At 44.4% G+C, this 22,423-nt stretch overlaps 1 protein-coding gene across 12 annotated transcripts in view; it reads right to left on the bottom strand.

Moving 5' to 3' along the window:
* Positions 1–22,423, bottom strand: part of KTN1 (kinectin 1) — a 57,259-nt gene that overhangs the window by 7,219 nt on the left and 27,617 nt on the right. For 4 of the 12 annotated variants that reach the window (XM_063159693.1, XM_063159696.1, XM_063159694.1 and 1 more), the window contains 22 exons: positions 21,538–21,606; positions 19,707–19,744; positions 18,962–19,052; positions 18,733–18,801; positions 17,218–17,255; positions 16,662–16,752; positions 16,481–16,558; positions 15,593–15,630; positions 14,830–14,920; positions 14,584–14,652; positions 14,203–14,240; positions 13,194–13,284; positions 11,187–11,273; positions 9,307–9,396; positions 8,236–8,316; positions 7,196–7,285; positions 7,020–7,112; positions 5,072–5,143; positions 4,526–4,609; positions 4,239–4,322; positions 1,934–2,017; positions 534–626 (listed from right to left, as the gene is read on the bottom strand). In XM_063159693.1, coding sequence (XP_063015763.1) covers positions 534–626; positions 1,934–2,017; positions 4,239–4,322; positions 4,526–4,609; positions 5,072–5,143; positions 7,020–7,112; positions 7,196–7,285; positions 8,236–8,316; positions 9,307–9,396; positions 11,187–11,273; positions 13,194–13,284; positions 14,203–14,240; positions 14,584–14,652; positions 14,830–14,920; positions 15,593–15,630; positions 16,481–16,558; positions 16,662–16,752; positions 17,218–17,255; positions 18,733–18,801; positions 18,962–19,052; positions 19,707–19,744; positions 21,538–21,606 — 1,659 coding nt within the window. The remainder of the gene's footprint in view (positions 1–533; positions 627–1,933; positions 2,018–4,238; positions 4,323–4,525; positions 4,610–5,071; positions 5,144–7,019; positions 7,113–7,195; positions 7,286–8,235; positions 8,317–9,306; positions 9,397–11,186; positions 11,274–13,193; positions 13,285–14,202; positions 14,241–14,583; positions 14,653–14,829; positions 14,921–15,592; positions 15,631–16,480; positions 16,559–16,661; positions 16,753–17,217; positions 17,256–18,732; positions 18,802–18,961; positions 19,053–19,706; positions 19,745–21,537; positions 21,607–22,423) is intronic. The other 8 variants (XM_063159697.1, XM_063159703.1, XM_063159698.1 and 5 more) reach the window with 7 other exon arrangements.

Below are 22,423 nucleotides of genomic sequence, written 5' to 3'. Positions count from 1 at the left end.
CTCAGCAACATTTTGCTGCTGGACCACATGAAGGTTTACACAAATTCCAGCTGAAATCAAGTTCTGGCTCCTGGCCACAGCTGCAGAGGAGCAGAAGAAACCATGTTCTGGCAGGAGAATCTCTGAGTGTAACAGATTGTGCAAGACTGCCTTTCTTTGGCATTACTGATGTCAGAAGGGCCAACCCCACAGTGTTTTCAGCCCACTTAGTCATCAGCAGAGTTATTTTTGGCTTCCCTTTTCCCTTCCTGAAGGGACAAATCTGGGGATCTCCCCACTTTTGCCCAAACCAAACAAAAAACCCACCAAAAGCCCAGAATCCCTCCCTCCCTTTTTGCAAATCTGAGGCACAGGAAGGAGGTCACAATCCAGGCAGCAGCAAAATCAGTGAATCCTTGACACCCTGGCAAGCTGCAGCACTGGATAAAGCCCCAATCACCCAAACATCCTGTTCCTCTGCTGGGCCTCACTTCCCAAAGCTGCCACTGTGAGATGTGAGTGGCCCCTGAGCAGGAGCTCCAGGAATCACTCACCGAGTCTGTGCAAACGTCGCTGTTTTCAATAACATTGGCATCCCCAAAAACCTTCCCAATCTCTCTCTCCAGAGCTGCCAAAGACTCCTGGGCCTGCAAGGGAAAGACAGCATAAAAATAAAGATATAGTAAAAAAAAAAAAGAAAGGAAGGAAGAAACAGGGAAGGCACAACAATCAGCAAAGCCCCATCTCCCTGAGAGCACCAGAGACACAGAAAATCTTTACCTCTGTCCAAAGATTTCTGTTTTATGCCAGATTATGCCAGGAAATCTGGTTTATGCCAGATTTGCTCCACGGACCAACCCATTTGCCAAGACTGACATGTCTCCTCACAATCAGCATGTTGCATGTTAGCCTGTCTGCACCTGAGAGCAATCCTACAGGGAAGCTTTAATAGTCCCACATCAGGTTATCAGGTAAAAATCATGAAGTAAATCTCACAAGAGCAGGAGTGCAGCTCTCCAAAATCCTAACCCCATGGACATCAGCACATCTGGCTTTGTATTCAACACCCAACACAACTATCCAGAGCAAAATGTTTTAAATTCTTTATTTCAGCAACTTTCCTTTAGCTTCTCACCTCCTCCAGTGCTTTTGTGATCATCTATCCCTGTCCAGGACAAAATATGCTCCCCCAACAGCATTTCCAACTCCAGCTCTGGAAGAATTCAGCCCAATTTGAAACTATCCTGGAGGAATAAGGTGCTGCAGAGCCTGGAGCCAGAGCCCAGCACTCCACAGGCTATTCCTGTCTCCATTTACACATTTACCAATTCCCCCATGACACCTTTGTTTCTGGAGTGACAGACAGCACTGAGACCTCTCATGCCTCAAGATTTCCCACTCCAACCCATCCTGTCATTGAGGAAAAGCACAGGAAACCCAGCTGTTTGTCCCATCACACTTGCACAGATCCAACTTTTAGGATTTGCAGTCTGCTGGGTTACAGTGGACATGTCACCACGTGCAAAAGGGCAGATGCTTTGTAAAGCAGCTTGCAGCCCTCTGCCATTTGAGACTGCCATTAAAAACCTGTAGTGTGGGTGGAGGGCTGTGGGATGGGCTTTTTGTTAGGCTAGGGTTTCTTTTAAATAGAGAATTGCCAGCCACAAATCACCACTTGTACCTATTGGCATAAAATTATCATGAACAGGGGAGTATTTCAAGAAGGATGATTAAACAAGAGCTTTTGCTGTTTTACCATTTCATCATTTCATTTTAGCTGCAGTTTCATGCATTTCTGACATGCAGGTAGAGCTCTTACAGTCCCAGCCAGTGGAGCAAGACACCCACCAGCTCAAATCAAGTCACAAATCATCATTTCCAGCACTGCAAAATCACGGACACTGAGGGGTTTTGATAACATTTATATGTGCAACTGCTAAGGGTCTCTGCTTACCTTGGGCAAGTCACCAGCTACTTTTTCTCTCTCATTTTGATCAACTTTGAGTTTTGATAGTGTTTCATTTAGCTGTGTTTTCAGCTGCAAAAGAGTAAGCAAGCAGATCAGTTCCACTCCCACACACACAGATCTCCTCTGTCTGTCCCAGGGATTAACCCAGTGCACATGGACTGCAAAGGGAGTCAGATTTACTAACAATTACTGCACACAGGGGATTAGTGCACATGTATGATGAGGTTTACCAGGACAGTCTAGGAAGAGAGACTCCATCTGTAAAGATAAAGGTAAAGAATGGAAACTGCAGAAGACAAAAACGTGGTTGGCACTGGCTTCCTTACGAGTGGTTTCAACTTTTCAACTCCATTCCAGGAGGAGCATCAGCCTCTCCAGCATCCTTATCAAGGGAGTCAGCCCAGACTCCAATTTAATTCACAGTAAATATGCAAAAATGAAGATTGTCATCTTGCTAGAGCAGGCTAAACAGTCTCTCTACTGCTGAACAAACTAAAAAGCTCTACTTATCATCTTAATAAAGCACCACTTACTACAACTATGTTGACTTAACCAGTCTGTTAATGGCACATCAAGGCATGAATCACTGACAGGGGGATATTAACTTGTCGATTGTGTTTAGATTCAATCCAAAACAGTGAAACTATTTCAGTCAAGAGGGATGAATACTTTGTACTGGCTGCAGTCAGTACTTAAACTGCAGCCTTTCCAAAGGATACACAGTTTTTTTTAAAGGATATTTTGATTGCTCTTCAATACAGTACACAGAACCAGCCAGAGCACTTGAGGCTTGAGCCTCAAACAGAAGTGCTAACAAGGAGCTTGAGTGCCAATTTTGTTGGATTTGTGCCTCTCAAGTGTGCTGTGCTAATGTTCACTATTCCTGCTGTCAATCTTCCTGCAAGCCAGCAGGAGATTAAAGGAGGGAACAATGGGCTACTCAGAGCCCTGAATTTTTACTGACTCCAAACCTACACATTGTGTTTGTCTCACCCTTGGAAGGCTTCCCCCCTTTGGAGCACCTGGGCTGGTGAGTGCTGGGCTTACACATTTTGGTGAAGCTCCTCTGCATTTTCACTTGCTTACCTTTTAAATAGTGGGGAACCCATTCTGAAACCCCACAATTTGTATTCCTCAGGAACAGGACAGCATTCCTGAGGCAGCTGCATGGAGCTGGTTGTTTAACACACCCTCACACTCCCACCAGCACAGCACCACCACACTGCACTCAAGCTGCCCTAGCAGGGAGCTCAGCTTTTTGAGCTTTTGTTGTGCACAGACATAATAAATTGTTGCCTCAAAGAGGTTGGTGTTTGCTGATTAATTCCCAGATATGCATTCAATTCCCATTTTCCTTGCTTTCAGAATGAGAGGCTTTGCTTGCTGAGGCTGGTGTACCATTAACTTCAGCACATTGTTACTGTGGTGGTGGTGGTGATTTTTCTAAATCAGCTATTTCAGCCCAGTTCCATCAGTGGCAGTAGCCTGGTTGTCCCATCATCCCACAGACACCGTGACAGGGACAACCCTCCCTAACTCTGGCTCAAAAGCAGGAAAGCACTGGCCAAACACAAGCAGAGGAAGGCTCTGACTGCTCCTGTAGCCTTAAAAAAACAGGTCACTGAAACAAGTGAGAAGGGAAAGGGCTCAAAATGGAAAACCATGCATCCTTAGGTCCATCCTGTTAATCCAAGTCCTTCTTGAGAGAGTTGCTATAGGAGCATTATTGGCTGGAAGCATTTCCAGCCAAACAGGCTGTGACACATGCAAGCACCAAGCCAGCACAGCCATTCAGCCACAGCAGGGTGTCACCAGCTGAAGGGCTGAATACTCTGAATTCATCCAGCTTTGGGTCTGGCCAATTTCTGTTCATACAGAGCAGGATGGAAAAGGCTCTGCACAGAGCAGGGACAGCACTGCTGCATCCTCAAAAGCTTTGGGGGGGAAAAAATCCACCAGAGGAGAATAATCCTCCAGTTAAACTGATGAGAGCACCACTTTTGTTGCTCCAAGGACATAACATTTGCTGCTGCATATGCCTACACTGCAAATCTTCTCAAGAAGTTTCAGGAATGAAAGTCTTACAGGCTTTGGGAAAAAGTCTTAAGAACCAGACATGCTATTGTTAGGAGCAGAGAAAAGAGACAAATTGTAAAAGTCAGACTACATAAATGATTTCAATGGACAAAAATATCAGGCTGAAGAGGTTAGCAGAACAGACAGGATTTGAAATAAGTCTCCGCTTCAGACGTATGCTGGGAGCCTCGTTTGTGCCCAACAAGCTTCTTACCAAATTTAACTCTTCATTCTGTCTTACTGCTTCAGAATATGAATCATCAAGTTTTTTCTGCAATTCAGTCAAGAGATCTTTGAGCTGAAATGAAGTTTAGAGTTTTTTAGGATTTGTCTCCTTAGTATGCCCGTTCTCTTCTGCTCAGTTATTAGTGTGCTGCTCTAGCCTAAGGTCACAAGCACACAAACTCCTCAGCCACAGGGGCTAAGCACTAGGTTAGTTTGCCAGGCAACTGGTAATCAAAAGGCAAAAAAAAAAAATACAGCTTGGACAATTGTGTTTACCTCTCTGACTTCTGAAACATAAGTGGATCGTTCTATTTCTGCCTTTTCTAGTTCACTTTCCAAATGTTCTCTCTCTTTTTTAAGCTAGAAACAGAAAAACAGAGTTAAATCAGATGTTTCCAGTGTTTTCTTGCAGTATCATTTGCTTGATTATTGGCTTGATTATTTGCTTATAATTGGCTGTAAATTTCTATCAAATATTCCATGATGTTTTGAGAGCATTTCAAGCCCAGCAATTGCACATATTTAAACATCAGATTGCAGATTTAAACATCAAAAATAAGATAAAAAGAGAAAGTATCAAGCCCATGATTGTCAACAAGCAGTGAACTGCTCAGTCTCCCAAGAAAGAGCCCCAGTGGGTGAGTACAGAAGTAAAAACCAGAACAACTTTCCAGATTCTCTGCCTTTTAAAAACCCTGCCCCAAAGGCTCAGGTTAAACTGCAGCACAGGCTGGGAGAAGTTCAGATTTACAGCACAAGCCTAAACTGTGCTTCAACAACATAAAGCTTCAAAGACAAGAAGAAAAATCCACCTGCACCTACAGTTTCAACTTCTTTGTTTTCTTCCTTTAACCTCTCCACCTCGTGCTGCAAAGAAGTGACCACGGAATGCATCTGCAGTTTTGGGGAAAAATAAAAATATTTAGTTGGGTTGGTCTGAGACAAACTCTGCATAAATACACAGAGAAATTATCTATAATATATTAGAAATCTATAGTAAATTATCTATAATATTGTAAAAATTATCTATAATACTGTTGTAGAAACTATCTATAATATTTAATCCTAAATATCTAAATATTTTATCCTAAAAATATTATGGATGAAATCAGAGTGGCTGAATAAAATGAGATGCTCACTCAAATAATTCAATTTATTGAGTCTACACCATTCCTATCTATTCCCAGCCCAAGTTCTCTGACATACTTAGAGGCCACATGCCTGAAAGATTTGGAATAGAAGCACTAATCCAGTTGTCCATTAGCCATGGTAGGGAAAATATCCTTCCCAGACTGGGAGTATTCACCATCTCTGTACCCAAACCCAGCATTTTCAGCCTTATTTGGGGCTGTGTAAGTGCAGCAGATGGCAGCACATCTATAGTTCCAGATCTGACAGCCTTTATAAGCCCCTCAAACAAGATGTTTATAAATCATCTGTTTGTGCCAGGCTCACACAGTGCCACTCAAATTTACTAAGCACAGATACTTTAGAAATTACTTTTTAAAAAAAGCTGTTTGACCTACTTTAATTCTAGATTAGAAAATAAACATAAAAGCCCTTTTTCTTCCCACTTTTGCCATCAACAGAGCCTTCCTACAAGGAAAGCTTTGCAGGCAACTTCAAGTGTAATTAGTTGACCATAATGGATTGAGCAGCACTTTAACAGCTTCCAGAAAACTGTTATGATTCTATGATACTTCAATTTTAGCACAAAGAGCCCATATCTGCTCACAAATATACTCAGAAAAAACCTTATGTGCTCAATAAAAACAGAGTCCAAGTTACCAGGATCAGAAAAATATATATTTCTGGGCACATTAATGGGACACTTGTACAGTCAATCTTTGGCTTCCTATCCCATCAGCATTAATATTATTATTTATTATTTGGCTGCTTCCTGCAGCATCTGCAAAGGACTCCCCATCCCTGGAATTATCCAAGGCCAGGTTGGACAGGGCTTGGAGCAGCCTGGGACAGTGGAAGGTGTCCCTGCCATGGCAGGAGGTGGAACTGGAGGAGCTTTAAGGTCCCTTCCAACCCAAACCATTCTGTGATTCTGTGACATAGATTCATCATAATGGTCAAGACCTTATACCTGTGCTGTTTGTTTTTCTTGCTTCTGTAAAAATGGCAACAGAAACAGTGACACAAATCTAAAGACACCAACAAATCCTCAATTTTTCAGTCTCTTTAGTGGAAATACATTCCTTCCTGCAGCATCTGCAAAGGACTCCCCATCCCTGGAGTGTCCAAGGCCAGGTGGGACAGGGCTTGGAGCAGCCTGGGACAGTGGAAGGTGTCCCTGCCATAGCAGGGGGTGGAACTGGATGAGCTTTAAGGTCCTTCCAACCCAAATAATTCTGTGACTGTGACACAGATTTATCATAATGATCAAAGACTTTATACCTGTGCCATTTGTTTTTCTTGCTTCTGTAAAGACAGCAACAGAAATAGTGATATAAATCTAAAGATATCCACAAATCCTCCATTTTTCAGTCTCTTTAGTGAAAATACATTCCTTCAAAAGTGAAAACCCAGCCTTTACATGAAGCAGAGTATCAGAGCACCAGAACACCATTGATATGAGGAATCATTCCTATTATACTTGTTGCAGACTTCACCTTTTTCATCCCCTGGCCATGCACACATCAAACCAGGCAGCCAGGGCTGTTCCACACCTGCCTTCACAGAGCTCAGACACCCTCTGTGACTTCAAGCAGAGCCTGCCTGGCTGCTGAGGAAAAAAAAAAACCAACTTCAGAAATACCTGTTTAAGTTCCTTCTGTGATTCTTCAACTTTTATCTTCCATTTGCTTTCTTCCTCTTCCACACTCCTCTGTAGCCTTTGTAAAATCCCCTCCTAAGAAGAGAGAGGGATTTGAAAGCTCAGAGCAGAAGAAAGGCAGCTGGAACATCACAGAGGTGACCAGGCATCCCACTTACTGTCTCTGCCAGAACAGATTTGTATTTCTCACACTCCAGCTGCAGCAGGATGTGCATTTCCTCAGCCTCCTTCAACTTCTGCTCCATAGCCTGGCAAAGGAGGAAAGGCACCACAAGAGTCACATCTCAGTGGATGCATTTCAGTTCCATTCATCTTATTTCAACAAGCTGGTATCACTCCTGGGCAGTTCTGTCTTTCCAACCCACAAAAAAATAACAGCAAGTGCAGTGTTCACCTACAACTCTTAACACTCAGTTGTGACCATGTTGTCAGGGCTCTGAGGTTGAGGGAAGAGACAAGGATCTGACTCCATGTTTCAGAAGACTTGATTTATTATTTTGTAATATATATTGTATTAAAACTATACTAGAAGAATAGAAGAAAATATTTCATCAGAAGGTTAGCTAAGAATAGAATCAGAAGGAATGATAACAAAGGTTTGTGTCTTGGATAGAGAGTCTGAGCCAGCTGACTGTGATTGGCCATTAATAAAAAACATCCAACATGGGCCAATCACAGATGCACCTGTTGCATTCCACAGCAGCAGATAATCAATGTTTACATCTTGTTCCTGAGGCCTCTCAGATTCTCAGGAGGAAAAATCCTAAGGAAAGGATTTTTCATAAAAAATGTCTGTGACACTCAGTCATAAACTCTGAGTTACTATAAAAAAACCCCATCAGTTAAAATAAAAGAATGGGGATTTTCAATTTGATAAACTCACAATTCTACAAGGCACTTATCAAAGATGCAAATACATTTCTGTGAATATCTGAACAGCAGGTTGCCCAGAGAAGCCGTGGCTGACTCATTTCTGAAAGTGTTCAAGGCCAGGGTGGATGAGGCTTGAACAACCTGCCCAAGGCAGAAGGGCTGGAACTGGATGATCTCTAACCCAAACCATTCTACAATTAACATAAAACAATTTTCTTGTGACTTCTCTGAGAACCTGAACTTCCCAACCCACAGCACAGTTTTCAATATTTATACTGGACAAATCCATTATCCCACACACCAGCTGTCCATTTTTTGTGCCTACCTTGACATCTTCAGATCCTGAAGCCTCTCTTAGGTATTCTTTAGCCATCTTCTCAAACCCACATATCCACTCACTGTGGCTCTGTTGGGAAATCATTCAGTTTAGGCTGAGAATAACCTCAGCAGGGCTCTCCTCAGGCCATTTCCCTCCCCACTGCTGAGGGAGCAGTGTCCCAAGGCCCCGGGGCTCACACACAGCCCCATGGTTGTTGTTCAGGCACACACACGAGGTGATGAGACACACACACAGCTCAGGGGGGCCTGGAGGAGCTGAAATGCAGCTGGGTGACACAGGACTCCCTGCAAGTGTCAGGGCTCTGCAGAAGCATTTGAAGATTCAAAGGAATCTTTCCTCAAATCCCTGAGCACTTCAAGCAGATGCTGTATAACTCTAAAAAAGTTATTTTATAACCTTACAGAAAGTCCTTTTATCAGGATAGTTACTTTAGCACATTTAGGAACAATTTTAAATATGAATATTCAAAACCTCTAGGGGTTATAAATGAAATGCACCCATGTTTCCAGACTCACGTGATGTTATTGACCCCATCTGAACCCCATGAACCCAGGGCATTTCCCCTGAAAAATCACTGAAATTCACCAAAAATCACTCAAAGTCACCAAAAATATGAACTATAAAATTGGTGCTTGGGAACAAAATAAAACCCCCAAAATTGTATTAAGTGTCACTGAGGCACTGCAGCTCCTCTGGAAAGGTTGGGAATACAGAGATCCCATTGTGCCAGTGAGCAATGACAGCAGGCATCATCCACCCCTGAAAATTTATTATCTCAATGAGACACAAGGTAACACAAACAGGTAAATCAGATGTTGGGGCATAAAACCCACAAGATAACAACTTTTATTTCGCTCTTTTAACACTTCTTGAAGCAACCCATCCACAGCTCTGCTTCCCTGTGCAAGCACAGGCATCACCAGCGAGAGCGACTCTGACCCCACTGCAAAGCCCTGGGACAGAGGGGCTGTGAGGAAACACCCCAGGAGTGCCCAGCCCAGCAGGAGCAGAGCTCCCTGACCCCAGCAGGAGGTTAAACACATCCACTCCTCTTACCATGTTGGAAGGAAGAGAGACTTTGGGGAAGAGCTTCTGGAGGAGCTGGCGCGTCTCCACCTCGGCAGCTTCCAAGTGCTGCTGCTTCTCCTAAAGCAAGAGGAGGGCACAGGTGACATTGGGGACCTCACTCACCGACCTGGCAACAGCCTCTCCTCTGCCTACAGCAATTTACTTAACCCAGGAAGTCTTTTTCTAAGTGAGAAAGGAGCTATAGTCTCTAAAATTGCAGTAAATTGCTTCAGAAATGGGCACCAAATTGCTTCAGAATTTGGCCTTTGCATTTGCTCTCACTTAAGCTTTTATTTTCTGCAGTTCTCCTCCAATCTAGCCTGTTTGTACAGAAATTACACCATTGTTCACTTGTCCACAACACAAACTGCACTGTGCTGAGTAACTGCATCAACAGATAGCACCAGCCCTGCCACTCAAGTGAAGTGAGCTCAAAATCAAATAGTTTAGTCAATCAACTATTTTTATTTTCTAATCTGTACTTCTAAGATAAATTTAGGTGTGAAAAAAATCACCGTAAGATAACATCATCACTTTGGAAACAGAGAATTTAAATCAAAAGGAAACTTTGTGTTAATGCACATTTGAACCAGGCCAAGAAAGGAAGACTTTCAGACATTACTTTTAAATACTTTAGAGGAAGCCACTTACATCCTCTTTTCCCAACCCTGGATGCAATGGGAGATAATTATTAGAGCTGTGTGACAATCTCCAGATATTTTTTTGTTAGTGCTCTGCAAATATAAATACCCAGAGCCACAGGCACCACAGATCTGCCCTTCCATGTATTTAACATTAAAAGCAGAGCAGCCACAGGACATGTGCTCGCTGTGCTTGTGGCAGATTGGGTTAGTTTAGCCATACAACACTCAGACTCTCATTTAAACTTAAATGTGGAAAGCCTGAAACACTGCACAGAAGGGCAGCTTTCAGCCAAAATCCTCCACTGATAATTTGGGATTGTTTTTCCCTTTGACATCAGTGCTGCTCTGAGTTCCTCTGCTGCAAGGGATCGTGAGCAGGCTGAGATTCAGAGACAGAAACAGACAGGAGACATTAGGTGGTGAGGCTGTGCTGGGTGTTAGCTGGCAGCAATTTAGGAGCCACCACGAAGGGGAAAAGGCTTTGCTGAGGTCTTCCAGCTGCAGGAGAAAGCAGGCAAGCATTAGCACACGGTGAGAGCAGGGACAGGTCCTGCCAGCACAGAGACAGCTCCAGAACAGACACACAGCCCCAAAGCAGAGCTCCTCTGCTCCTGGCTGCTGCTCTTAGGGTTAGGTGGATGCTTTTTCTTTTTGAGTTCTGCACAGTGGCAATCAACACTGGATCAGGCCCATGGCAAACACAAGCAAGTCACATCCCAGATCATTTTGAACATTGGTCCAATATTCCCTATCAAGCTTCACATGCCTTCAAAGAAGGAAATTCACAGCTGTGGTGAGAATTTTCTGAGAAGCTCCCAAATTTTTTAATAATAATAATAATAATTTAGTCCTGGTTCTTCCCAGGTCCAACAGATTTGTTCAAGCACAGCCAAAGCCCAGCAGAACAAAGCAGGTTGTTCACCAGCACAGCTTTTTATCTGGAGCTCCCCACAAATCAAAAACTATTCACAACAGCTCTAACAATTATGCAAACAGAAATCAGAAGTCAGCATGCCCACAAACTAACCATTCAAAAAAAAAAAACCAAAAAACAAACAACCTAAAGACAACAGGAAGAAGCAGAGGTGAAAGTATATGAATGATCACTCAGAAGAGGTTATACTTAAACTGCAGTAAAAGTTAAATGTCTCCATTTCACTTAAAGAACCAGCTGCAGATCTGCTTCTAGCTTAATGCATCATTTCTAGCAGTCAACATTACAACCTTGGCAGTCTTGTTCACTTTGTCCTGCAGCAATTTTTCAGTTGATGCCAATGCTTCCATTGCTTCCCAGTTTTTCTCCCGAAGGTCCTAATCATTTTTAGAAAGAATGATTTCAGTTCAGCCAATATTCAAACTGTTTGTGCTTTTACTTCAGAGAAATATTTCCCATTACATTCCACCATTTGCATTTAAATGCTGGTTACTGCAAGGTGATTTTGCTGGGGGGAGTATGACATACACTAGCAAAAACAAGTGTGATGTTCAAAGAGTCTGAATGAAAAGTGGGAGGGAAAAAATGCCAATTTCTGCCCAACCTGTCCCCATGTCCAAAACTGAGGCAAGTGTTACTGCAGAGCATTATCACTACAGCGACCCCACACTTTGACTGCACTTGTAAGAAGAAAAGAGGGAAGTTTTCAAAAGTAGTGAGGAACACAGACACCAAACCACAGATTACACAACAGAGTGTTAGGCATGTTGCAGTGCAGAACCCAGCATGGACCCAGGAGACACGGAGGTGTGCACATTTACACCCCTGATCCTGCAGCCACACCCCGGCCCAAACCCGGCACTGATTTTGGGAACGCACAGCTCAGGGCTTGCAGCTCTGTCCACTGCACCCACACAGAGCTGGTTTGGTGCTCAGCAGCCCTCCTGGGAGGCTCTGGGATCTCAGAAGAGGTGAGCACATCCCAGACCCACGTGGGAAGGCCACGGTGCCACCCTCCTGTGTCTTTCTTGGCGAGGTCATCAAACGTGTACTCCACAAGATGTCAACACAACAAGTGAGAGCCTGAGAGCTCTTCTAAGAGCACCTCACAGCTCCTCTGAAGGATGGTGGGGCCTTGCAACAAGGAGATTACAGTGCTTGGGATTTAGATTTCATTTTTTCCAACCCTCAGAGCAAATCTCCTTTAGCAAAGGGTTATTTTGGAAAGGTTGCATTTTGAATTCATCAAAAGCCTAGCAAGCACCTACACTAATTTTAACTTCACCACTTCTATTAGCCCACAATCCCAAGGGCTGTTCACAGGATATAAACACAACATTGGATAAAACTGAGAAAAAGCTGGGATCTACAGGCCTGGTCTGCCTTTAGCAGCAGCCAGACTTTGCCTGCAGCACAAAGAATATTCAGACCTTGTGATTCTGCAGGAAACAAACTTTCTGTTTCACCTTTCCAGTTCCTCTGTCTGCTGAGACTATTTAGCCTCTTTCTCTCTACTTTATTTCAGCTCTTAAACAGCACTCCTTGCTCAAAAGTTCTCAGTATTTTCCTTAGATTGTCTGACTATTAAGAAACAAAGCTTATTGCCTGGTACTCATTGGATTTTACAGGGTATCAAAGAGAGACAGGTGAGATAAAGACCCTCTATTTTAACTTCTTCCATATAACTTAAAAGATAACACTCCCCTGCCCAGCACAGGTAATGCATTACAAGGAAGTAACTCCACAGCTCTGTGATGGAAGATACAATCTTTAATTCCATCTACAAAGAACCCAGACTGCACCATCAGCAGCTGCTGTGCAGGAAGGCTCAGTCCTTCACTTCCTTTGGAAAATCAGGATTAGCCACTCTCAGGAATGGGAAGAGCCAGATCTGAGCACCCTGAAGGTGATTCCTGCCCCATGTCCCCACACAAGGACCAGAACTCTGTCAGAGCTCAGCCCCTTTGCTCCTCCCACCCTCCCTGCCCTTGGCAAAGGACATGGTTCTGAACTGGGTTAACCAGGCTTGAATCCAAATCCAAGAACTTGCTGTGGGATGTGTCCCTTAGCAAATCTCCTTCCTCTCATCCAATCAACAAATCCAGGAGCTGGCACAACTCTGAGCAGTGAAGTCAGGTGTGCTGAGTCACTCCCAAGAGGAAAGGAGCACCCAGGGACACCGTACAGCTGTCAGAAACACTCTCTGCAAAATGCCCCAGGCCTCAAGGAGTGCTGGGAACACACGTTTGGTTGTTTTGGGGGTTTTTTCTGGAGTGGTGGGGAAAGAATTTCCTTACGTTGTTCTTTTTCCTCTGCTGCTCAAAAGCATTTCTCTGAGAGGCGAGCTCGCTCTGGAGATTGGCAATTTCCTTCTCTTTGCCTGCAACCCTGAATTAACAAAGGGAACCACAAACAAGTCAGGAGACATTGAAGAAATTCCCAGCGAAGCACTGACACCCTTTCCCACACACTAACTTGCCTTCCCTTTTCAGCTCTCTGAAAAGCTGTTTTCACTGACTTGGCAGCATTTTCTGCTTCCCACTGCTCCCTGAAGCACTCAGCCTGAGCAAACCCATTGTAAAGCTGTTGTTTGCCTACAACAGGCAGCTGCACACATTTAGCAGGGCCACGGAAAGGCAACACATTAGCTGAGGGTAGAGTCAGCCAGCCCACGCCAGTACAACACCACAGAACAGGCACTGCCTGCTGGATGAGAGTGTTCCCTCTCAAGCACCTAATCCACAATTTATAAGTCATTTAACTTGAAAGACAAAATAATTCAGCCAGCTAAAAATGCATGACAGTGGCAATTTGCTTAGCACAATATAGCATTAGCTACCATTTAGTTATTTAATGTGCTTCAGCCCCACATTATAATACACTTTTACCCGTGAGGTTTTCCCTGGAAGAGATTTCCAGATGATTTTGTAATAGGAACAACTCTCTGCTAAGCTGAAGTTCCAAGAAAAAAGCCTGTGACTTTTGCTTGAAACACCAACATTTAACTCTTCAGCCATAAGCTGAGCTGGCATGCATTCAAAATAACATCAATCAAGGCTTGCTTCTATGGTGGGCACAACATATTGCCAGCACTGTCTGTCTGCAGGAGATTACACCTGAGGATTACAGTGTGAGCAGAATCTCCCATGCTCAACTTCTATGAGAAAGTAATTTAATTTATTTCTTTTTTACTGGCCACTTCACATAGTCTGATATTGTACATTTGGCATTTATTTCTAGATTTCCTGAGCAATTAAGTGAACTGAATCAATTCTCTAATGCATTCAGCAACCTGGCAGTACTCACACTTGTAGAAGCTCCTCGCTTTGGACAGCCAGAGATGCCTACAAAGAGATCAGAGATGTGTTAGGAGCAGAGCAGCAGCAGAGACCAGGATCTGCCTTGTTCACAGGCACTGCTGCACTCTGGGCCCTTGAGGGAATCCTGTGCAGCCCCCTCTGGCCAGGAACACAGCATAAGAAAGAGCATAAGGCTGCAAATCCATATGATAAAAGGAAGCAGGAGCAGATATGCAACAGCCAGAAAAGCTGGCTCAGTGCAACCCAACTCCAAAGGTGCCCCTAGATTTCCATGGGCAACACAAATCTTGGTTTTCTATGCCATCCAGGCAAGCTACCACCACCCACTTTTGACTTCACTCAGTAACACTGCAATTGGAAGCTGTACCTGTTTGCAGTTCTCCTGCTTTAATTCTTGTATTTGAGCTTTGAAAGTTTCATTTTCTTTTTGCACGTCCTGTTGAAAGAAAAAAGGCAATATATGTATAAATAGATATGTATATGTATAGATATGTATATGTATAAATAGAGATATTATAATTTATATAGAGAGATATACACTCACATATATACACACTCTGTATATATATAGATACACACTCCTCAAGATAAGGTGTTTCTGTCAAAACTTTACCTGTAACTGTTTGACTTGGTTTGCAATTTCTCTCTCTTTTTCTTCCACCAAAGCTTTCAACTTCTTCATTTGTTCTTCTTCCCCTTTCAACCTGCAGAGATGGTTTAGACAGTAAGGAGAAAGGGTTAAAGTAGGGGGAAAAATGCTAAAGAATTTATGCTAAGAAGGGACAGCCACTCACAGTGGGGCAGTTTGTGCAGCAGGAGAGAAATACATTTTGTGTGTTGAGGCTGCCTCAGGTACCACACACAGGCTGTGCCCGAGCTCTGCTGGGAGAGCAGCACAGCCCAGGAGCTGCTCTGCAGACAGATCCCCTCCTGGCACAGTCTCATACAACCTTCCTCTGCCTTGGAGCAGCCAGACAAAGCAGAGGAAAGTCTGGCAGCATTTCTCCATAAAACAGGAGTTTTGAATTGGCTATTGCATCTCAGCCTGAAAATGGCACAAACCAGATCTGTTCGCTGCTGCCACCGACTGAGCCACAGGCACTGCAGCCTCCAACATGCTGAACAGCAGGAGGAATTAGCACCAGACATGAGCAGCAGCAGCAATTCCAGTGGTTAACAGAGCCCTGGGTGCACACTCCCAGTGTGAGAGCAGCTCAGGGCAGGGACTCCAGGCATGGCAGCAGCCACCAGCACTAACAGCTTATTTTAGCAAAGCCCGTGAAATTCCTGACAGCAATTCAAACATTTCAGCTGGAGATAAACTCAGTGCATATTCCCAGCAGGCACCTGAGGGAAGTGCTACTCTGCATACTCACAGGTTCTCCACGTCCTGGACTTGGGATGCAGCAGGCACCTGAAAAAGTAATTCCCAGTCTCATTTTGATGGCACAGTTTTCAAATGAACAGCAGCACACAGCTTGCAAGACACTTTCCAAAGAAATACCAGGAATTTTGCATCAGGCGTTGTTCCAAGAACATCTAATCACATAATGGATTTCAGAAACAGAGCTTACACCAAGCATCCCAAACTTCACACCAGCCAATTGCTCTCCATTCCATCTTCCCCCTGGGATAAATGCCTGTGTCTAGACATCCACCCAAAATAAAAGTCCAACTCAGCCTCCTCCTTTTACCATCAACAAAAATCCAAACTGAGCCAGAATAGCACCTTATCGGAAAAATTCTTCCATTAAGTAACACCTGGCTTCGAGGTTGTCCACTTGTCTGCTCTCAAGTCCAGTGCAAGAAATCAAAAGCCAAAATATTCCAGCCCAGGGAAAGGCAGGAAGGAGTCACAGCACAGCCTGACCACTTCAAGAGATGCTGCTACATTCAGTTACAGCCAAAGCTCCTGCATGACCAGAGCCCTGCAGAGATGCTGCTCCAGCCTGGCAAGGAGGTGGCTGGGACACAGCTGGGGCTGTCTGTGAGCTCCAAGGCTTTCAGACCACCAAAGCTCCTCTTTATGCACAGCATCATCCCAGTTAAAACCTCCCAGAACCTGACAGCCATGTAAAACCTGTTCTGGATGAACACAGCTGAACTAGTGGGCTCTCTGCATTATAAACAGCTTAGTCAAGTTGGATTTAAAACATCTCTAAGTTGAAGCCAATGCAAATCCTCTGTGTGAGGTAGAGGAGAAAAAACAGCTTCCTGTTCAACCAAGCAGCACTCCCAAACCACATCCACTCTGCAGGCTGTACCTGTTGGAGTTGTTGCAGGTTCTGTTGTTCCAGCTCCTGCACTTTACTGGTTAATTGTGCAATTGTATCCTTCTGACCCTTTGGATAGATAAAAAGCAAAGTTACAAGTGTGGCTTTATTTTTCCCAGCCCAACAAGCTGCAACAGAACTTATTTCCCTTCAGAATATTAAAGCAGCTTACCTGCAGACATTCTCCTTTCTTAACAATCTCTTTCTCCTTCTCTTCCAATAAGGCCTCCATGGTTTTCACCTGCTTTTCCTTCCCCTTCAACCTGTGCCATTGAACACAGACAAACACAGCATAAACCCTTTGCTCTTTCATCCACCTGGAAATAAAACATCCTGTGACTTACAGCACCTAACAAAGGCAGAATCTGTGATCAAAGGCACAAGCACAGTTCACCTACTAAAAACCAATGTGTGAGCACTTCCACCCCAGCCTGGGTTAGCAGGAGATGCCCTTGATCAGTGGCACTGCTCATTAGGTGAAAGCAAACTCTGTGCTGACACATTGCAGAGGTTTCACAAATCTGTGCTCCACTCATCCAAATATATTTCCCTGCCCCTCCCCAGCTGGGGATATAAGGGCCTGACTGATCATTTCCCCACCCCTACAGCTCAGGTGTTACCCAAGCAGGTCTCACACCATGCCTTGCCCACATCCCTCCATCCTGACTTGAATTTAAGGGGTCAGTAAGGGGTGCACAGGGCAAACCAGAATTAACAACTGCACTTACAGAGTCTGAAGTTCTTTGACTTGGGATGTTATTGTCACCTAAAGAAAATAATCAACACTTCAGTTCAATGCACATAAATACTAAAAATTGCTCTATGAAGAAACACAGAGGAAAATTATCAGACACTTTTCAAAAGAGGCACCATTTGCTGCAGTAAGCATAAATGCACTTTTTTTAATTACAAGGCACCAAGTGTCTCCAACTATTTACATTCCCCACATTCAAAATGTGACTTCCAGAGCAGCAAAGGAAACAGTGCAAATGGGAACAACAAGCAGGCCCACAGGAGACACAGAGGAAGAAGCAGAGTGTGAGTGTGACCACCACCCCACTGTCAACTGCAGCTCCAGCCACAGAGACCATCCCTGGCCACTGAGAGCTTTGGGTGCTCTCTGAAAAGTCAGCACTCCCTTAATTTCCCACTCTTAGGCTGAATGTGGATTGAAGATGTAAGATTTAGTGGGAATGTTGCTTTTGAATGCTGTGTGAAAGCCTGACAGTGGTTATCTGCCAATCCTCTACCACAACACAAGCAGGAGTTTCAGACATTCCCAAAAATCTCCCTTCTGCTTGCAGGAGACCAAAAGGTGCACAGACACATCACCTTTGGAGCAAGCATCCCTCACAGAGCATTCCAGAAACAGCAAACCTAAACTGCATTTTTTTCTGGGCTCTGACAGTTCCAGGGAAGGAAATACACACAAACAACCCCCTCAGTTCCTGGAAATTTGCTTTGGAGGAAAAGCCCAAGGCAGAAACACAATTCTGTGAAGCTTTGCCTAAAAAGGACAAAACTCTAACACTGAGCAGGGGGTGACATGTTGGAATGTAGCTAAAGGGACTGAAAAGAGTGCAGACCAAAATCACAACCCACACAAACAAGCACATTTCCTGACAGCACAATGGATTGAGCTGCCTGCAGAATGGGCTCCCTGAGGAAACGTGGGCTTCCCTTGCTTTGGATGCCAGACAGCAATCGTGCCAAAAAAGCCCATTCTCCTCCATCCCTGCATTCCTGACAGCTAAAGTAAAACTGACTGTGCCAAGATTGAACTCTTTTGGGGCACTGGGGAAAAAAAATGAACAGTCTTGGGTTTACCTGGGCCTATAGTATTGCTGCAGCAACACAAGAAGGCCAGACAGGAGCAGAAAATTCAGCACCTGAGATTTCCAAGTTGTCACCCCCAAGGATGCCCCAGGGTTTCATGTTTACTACAGGGACAGTGTGCCCAGGCAGAACTGATGTTGCAATGCATTAAGCTATAGCAATTATTGCCAAATTTTATACTAAAAAGCCCAAAAAGCTCAGGCTTCCAGAGGTGTGTGGTTTCTGAAGGATATCATTAATTATCCTACATTTTTATGGTTTTATATCCAAGAACAGTGTAGCTCCAGCATGAAAAAGTTCCTTACCCAAGGACATTCACCAGTGAAACAGAACACACTAGAACAGAAACAGTGAGCAGCACATCCAAGGCAAGGCTGGTTCACACTGCTGCCACTAAAGTATTTTACCTGTTTTTCCATCTCAAGCTGGGAATTTCCTACTTCTTCTTTCAGAGCCTCTATTTCCTGTGTCAAAGCCTTTTCAATGACAAAACAAGACAGGGTTGGACAATGGAAACACAAAAACACCACAAAAATGGATGCTACAGATTGATCACTGTAGAATGCCATGCAGTAACAGACAGATGTGGTTGTGGCACCAACACACAAAAGAACTGCAGGGATTGCACACAGATACCTGAACAGTCTTCTCCTTGCTTGCTACTTTTAGGATTTCAGCTTGTAGGAGTTCTTCCACTGATTTTATTTTTCCATCCTTCTCATGGATCCTTAAAAAGAGAAAAGAAACAACAGAAGCTGGTTGAAAAAAATGTGCTGCTCAAGCAAATAAACAGAATTTGGCTCTGCTATCACATCACATCCCAACACCAGCCTCAGGGATCCACAGTGGGACCAGGCAGGAGGAACAAATAGGGAGAATAAGACTGAGACTAGTGATTCTGCTGGTCATATAAAGCCCAGCAGAATCAGCTGGGCTTTATATGACCAGCAGTACACATGCTTAATCAAAACTATCACAGTCAAAAAATGCAAATTAAGATATCAAGAGTGCCTGGAATGACACACACTTAAAATCAGCCTTCACTGGACATACCAGCAAAGTATTTATCAACTTAAAACACACAGGGGACAATCCCACCCTTTTTCAAGTGCCTACTGAACAAAAATTATTATCTGACAAATCAGAGCAATTCCTCACCTAGTCAAAGCCAGGTTTATGAAATTAACTGCTTAGCAGAGCAGCAACTGCATTTTCAGCAGGTATTGATCTGGTGTGACATGTTTCAAAAATGGAAATGCTTCCTGCCACACACACACTTCACCCAGCCAAAAGCCAATTATTTCAGGGAAGCAATACACTTGTAGTCATGGAATAAAGGCAGAGAGGATTAATCAGAAATTAAATCTGTGTAGTAACTTACACTTTCTGCAGTTCCTCCACCAGTGATTGGAAGGAAACCTGTTAAAAACAGAGCTTCATCTTAGGAAAAACAGAACAGAGCAAAACAATCTGTGAATGTTGAGGGCTGAGGACAGAGAGCTGGATAAACTATGTAGCAGCCTAATATTTTATTTATCTGGCTGCTCCTGAGAAAATCAGTCTCCAGCTGCTGGCAAAGCAGTAATACTAAGCCTGCTGCAAGTTCCAGGAAAACAAAAGCAAACCCACACCACCTTTAGCAGGAGAGGGTGAGGTTCAGGACCATCATTTCATCAGCTGCCCTCTAATCCTGACATTGCTGCACATCTCCACAGGGTCACTGTGCCTGCCCTCTTCCAGACAGGATTTTCTAGGAGCTAATTGCCCTCCTGAGGTGTCCAAGCATAGCTGGTGTCAGGGACAGGCCCTTCCTGACCAGCACATCAGGAGTGACAACACTGTGACAGTGTCACCGAGCAGACACAAGGACAAGGGGGACAAGTGACACCTGCAGAGTGTGGGTTGACACTGGCAAGCTCAAACACTCATCACAAAGCTGAGGCAGTACAAGCTGCCTGCCAGCCATGCCTGCTGCTCCAGGCTTCTGCAAAAGGAGATCCAAACCATTTCAGAGCATGGCAAACTCACAGAATTCACAGAATCATTGAGTCCATCCCAGTCCCAACCCCTCAACTCAGCCCTGGCACCCAGTGCCACATCCAGGCTTTGTTAAACACACCCAGGGATGGGGACTGCACCACCTCCCCTCTCCATTCCAGAACTTTATCATCCTTTCTGTAAAACACTTTTCCCTGATATCCAGCCTGTATTTCCCTTGGTGCAGCTGGAGGCTGTGTGCTCTGGGTGTGTCAGTGCTGCTGCAGACAGAGCCCAGCCCCAGCTGAGTGCAGCCACCTTCACCTTTCAGGAGTTGTAGATAAAGTCAAATAACCCAGAGTCAGCTGAAGGTTGGATAAGCTCAAGACACTGAACTTTTTAAGGAAGCTGATGCAGATTTGGGTCTGAACTGGGTACTGCAGCACTCACTGAGGAGTGTCAGAGCTGCCTTTCACCTGCTGAGGATGGGATTTGTAGCATTCCTGATCCAGGAGCTTTTTGTGCTCCTGCCTTTGTAAAGCAGAGCTGGCAGAGGGTGCCTGGGTGTCCAGGAGGGAGGGAGGGAGGTGCTGCTGCCCCTTGGCTGCCCTGGGAGGCTGCTCCTGCTCAGCTCCACCACCAGGCTCCTTCCCTGGGCTTCCTCATGGGCTGACACCAAAGAAATGCAGGCAAGGTGCTGGAATTGTGAGTTATTCTAACCCTCCTTGGGAGGCTGCTCCTCCAGAACTTTCTCACCCTTTCTGTAAAACACTTTTCCCTGCTCTCCACCCTGTATTTCCCTTGGTGCAGCCTGAGGCTGTGTGCTCTGGGTGTGTCAGTGCTGCTGCAGACAGAGCCCAGCCCCAGCTGAGCACAGGCACCTTTCAGGGGCTGTGCAGAGTGATGGGGGCAGCCCTGAGTCTCCTTTTCTCCAGGCTGAGCACCCCCAGCTCCCTCAGGGCTTCCTCACAGGGTTTGTGTTCCAAGCCCTCAAACTCAAACCAAGCCCAGGCAGCACTGCCTGCATCCTCAACATCTGCCCTGCTTCTGACACTTCTGCAAAGCAAAGATTTGACAGAAGCATCAGCTCCCAGACCAACACCGAAAGCAAACAGGATGCTTTGCCAACAGGCTTCAAAGGCAACTCCACCTTCTTCCCTTGACTTCTGCAACCACAGCAAGATTCTTTCAGATTTAGTTTAGGTGTAATAAAAGTTTTAGATGAAAAGTACTACCTGCTCTGATTGCTGAATTTGCAGGCTTTGAAGTTCTTTTCTCAGAGATGAATTCTCCGTTCTCAGGGCCTTTGAAAGCAGACACAGAGATAATGAAAGCCTCATTTGTGGGGGAAAAAAGTGTTAAGCTTGACAGAAAAGCAATTCCTTTTAGAATAAGTGAAAGACTTTGAAAGTCTGGAAGAGACCCCCCTCTGCAGGTGTTGGAGTCAAAGTATTCAACAGACTAATTATTCACCATTAATAACTTGGAGTGGACACTAATCTACAGGAAATTAGGGCAAGGTGGGAGTGCTGTAACTGAGCAGAGAGGTCAGAAAAACAAATGCAACAAATCATGTTACAGCCCATCTTTTGTACAGCCCATTTATTTATTTGTATTTACATAATATTTGGATTCTCCCACAGACAGACTTCTCACCACTCTGGGAATACAAATAAAAATTATATAACACCATAGACTTTAACAGTCTACATCCTACTCTAGAGTCAATAATAACATCCAAAATATGTAAGAATTCAAAGATGCCTTTGAATGGCACTACAAGAATAAAAATCACATAATCTAAACACCACTGTCAGCATCATTAAAAAATTGCAAAATATTATTTCAAACAAATAACTTGCAGAATCCCACCATCCCTGGAGGGATTTAAAAGCCACGTGGGTGTGGCACTTGGGGATGTGGTTTGGCAGTGCTGGGAATGGCTGGACTTGATCTCAGAGGGTTTTTCAGCCTAAAGGAATCTATGGGGTGATATGGCCCTGGAATTCAGGCACCTTAAGAAAGGGAAGAACATTGTCTTGGCTGTGCCCAGGTGGACACAGCATTCCAGCAAGAGCCAGCTCCTAACAGACAGGGATTCCTGTATTGCCTCTCCAGGCT

The sequence above is a fragment of the Melospiza melodia genome, chromosome 6 (genome assembly GCF_035770615.1).
Source record: "Melospiza melodia melodia isolate bMelMel2 chromosome 6, bMelMel2.pri, whole genome shotgun sequence".
In the NCBI taxonomy this organism is placed as follows: Eukaryota; Metazoa; Chordata; class Aves; order Passeriformes; family Passerellidae; genus Melospiza; species Melospiza melodia.
The sequence above is the reverse complement of the archived record's forward strand: the minus strand, read 5'-3'. Positions and strand labels throughout refer to the sequence as shown.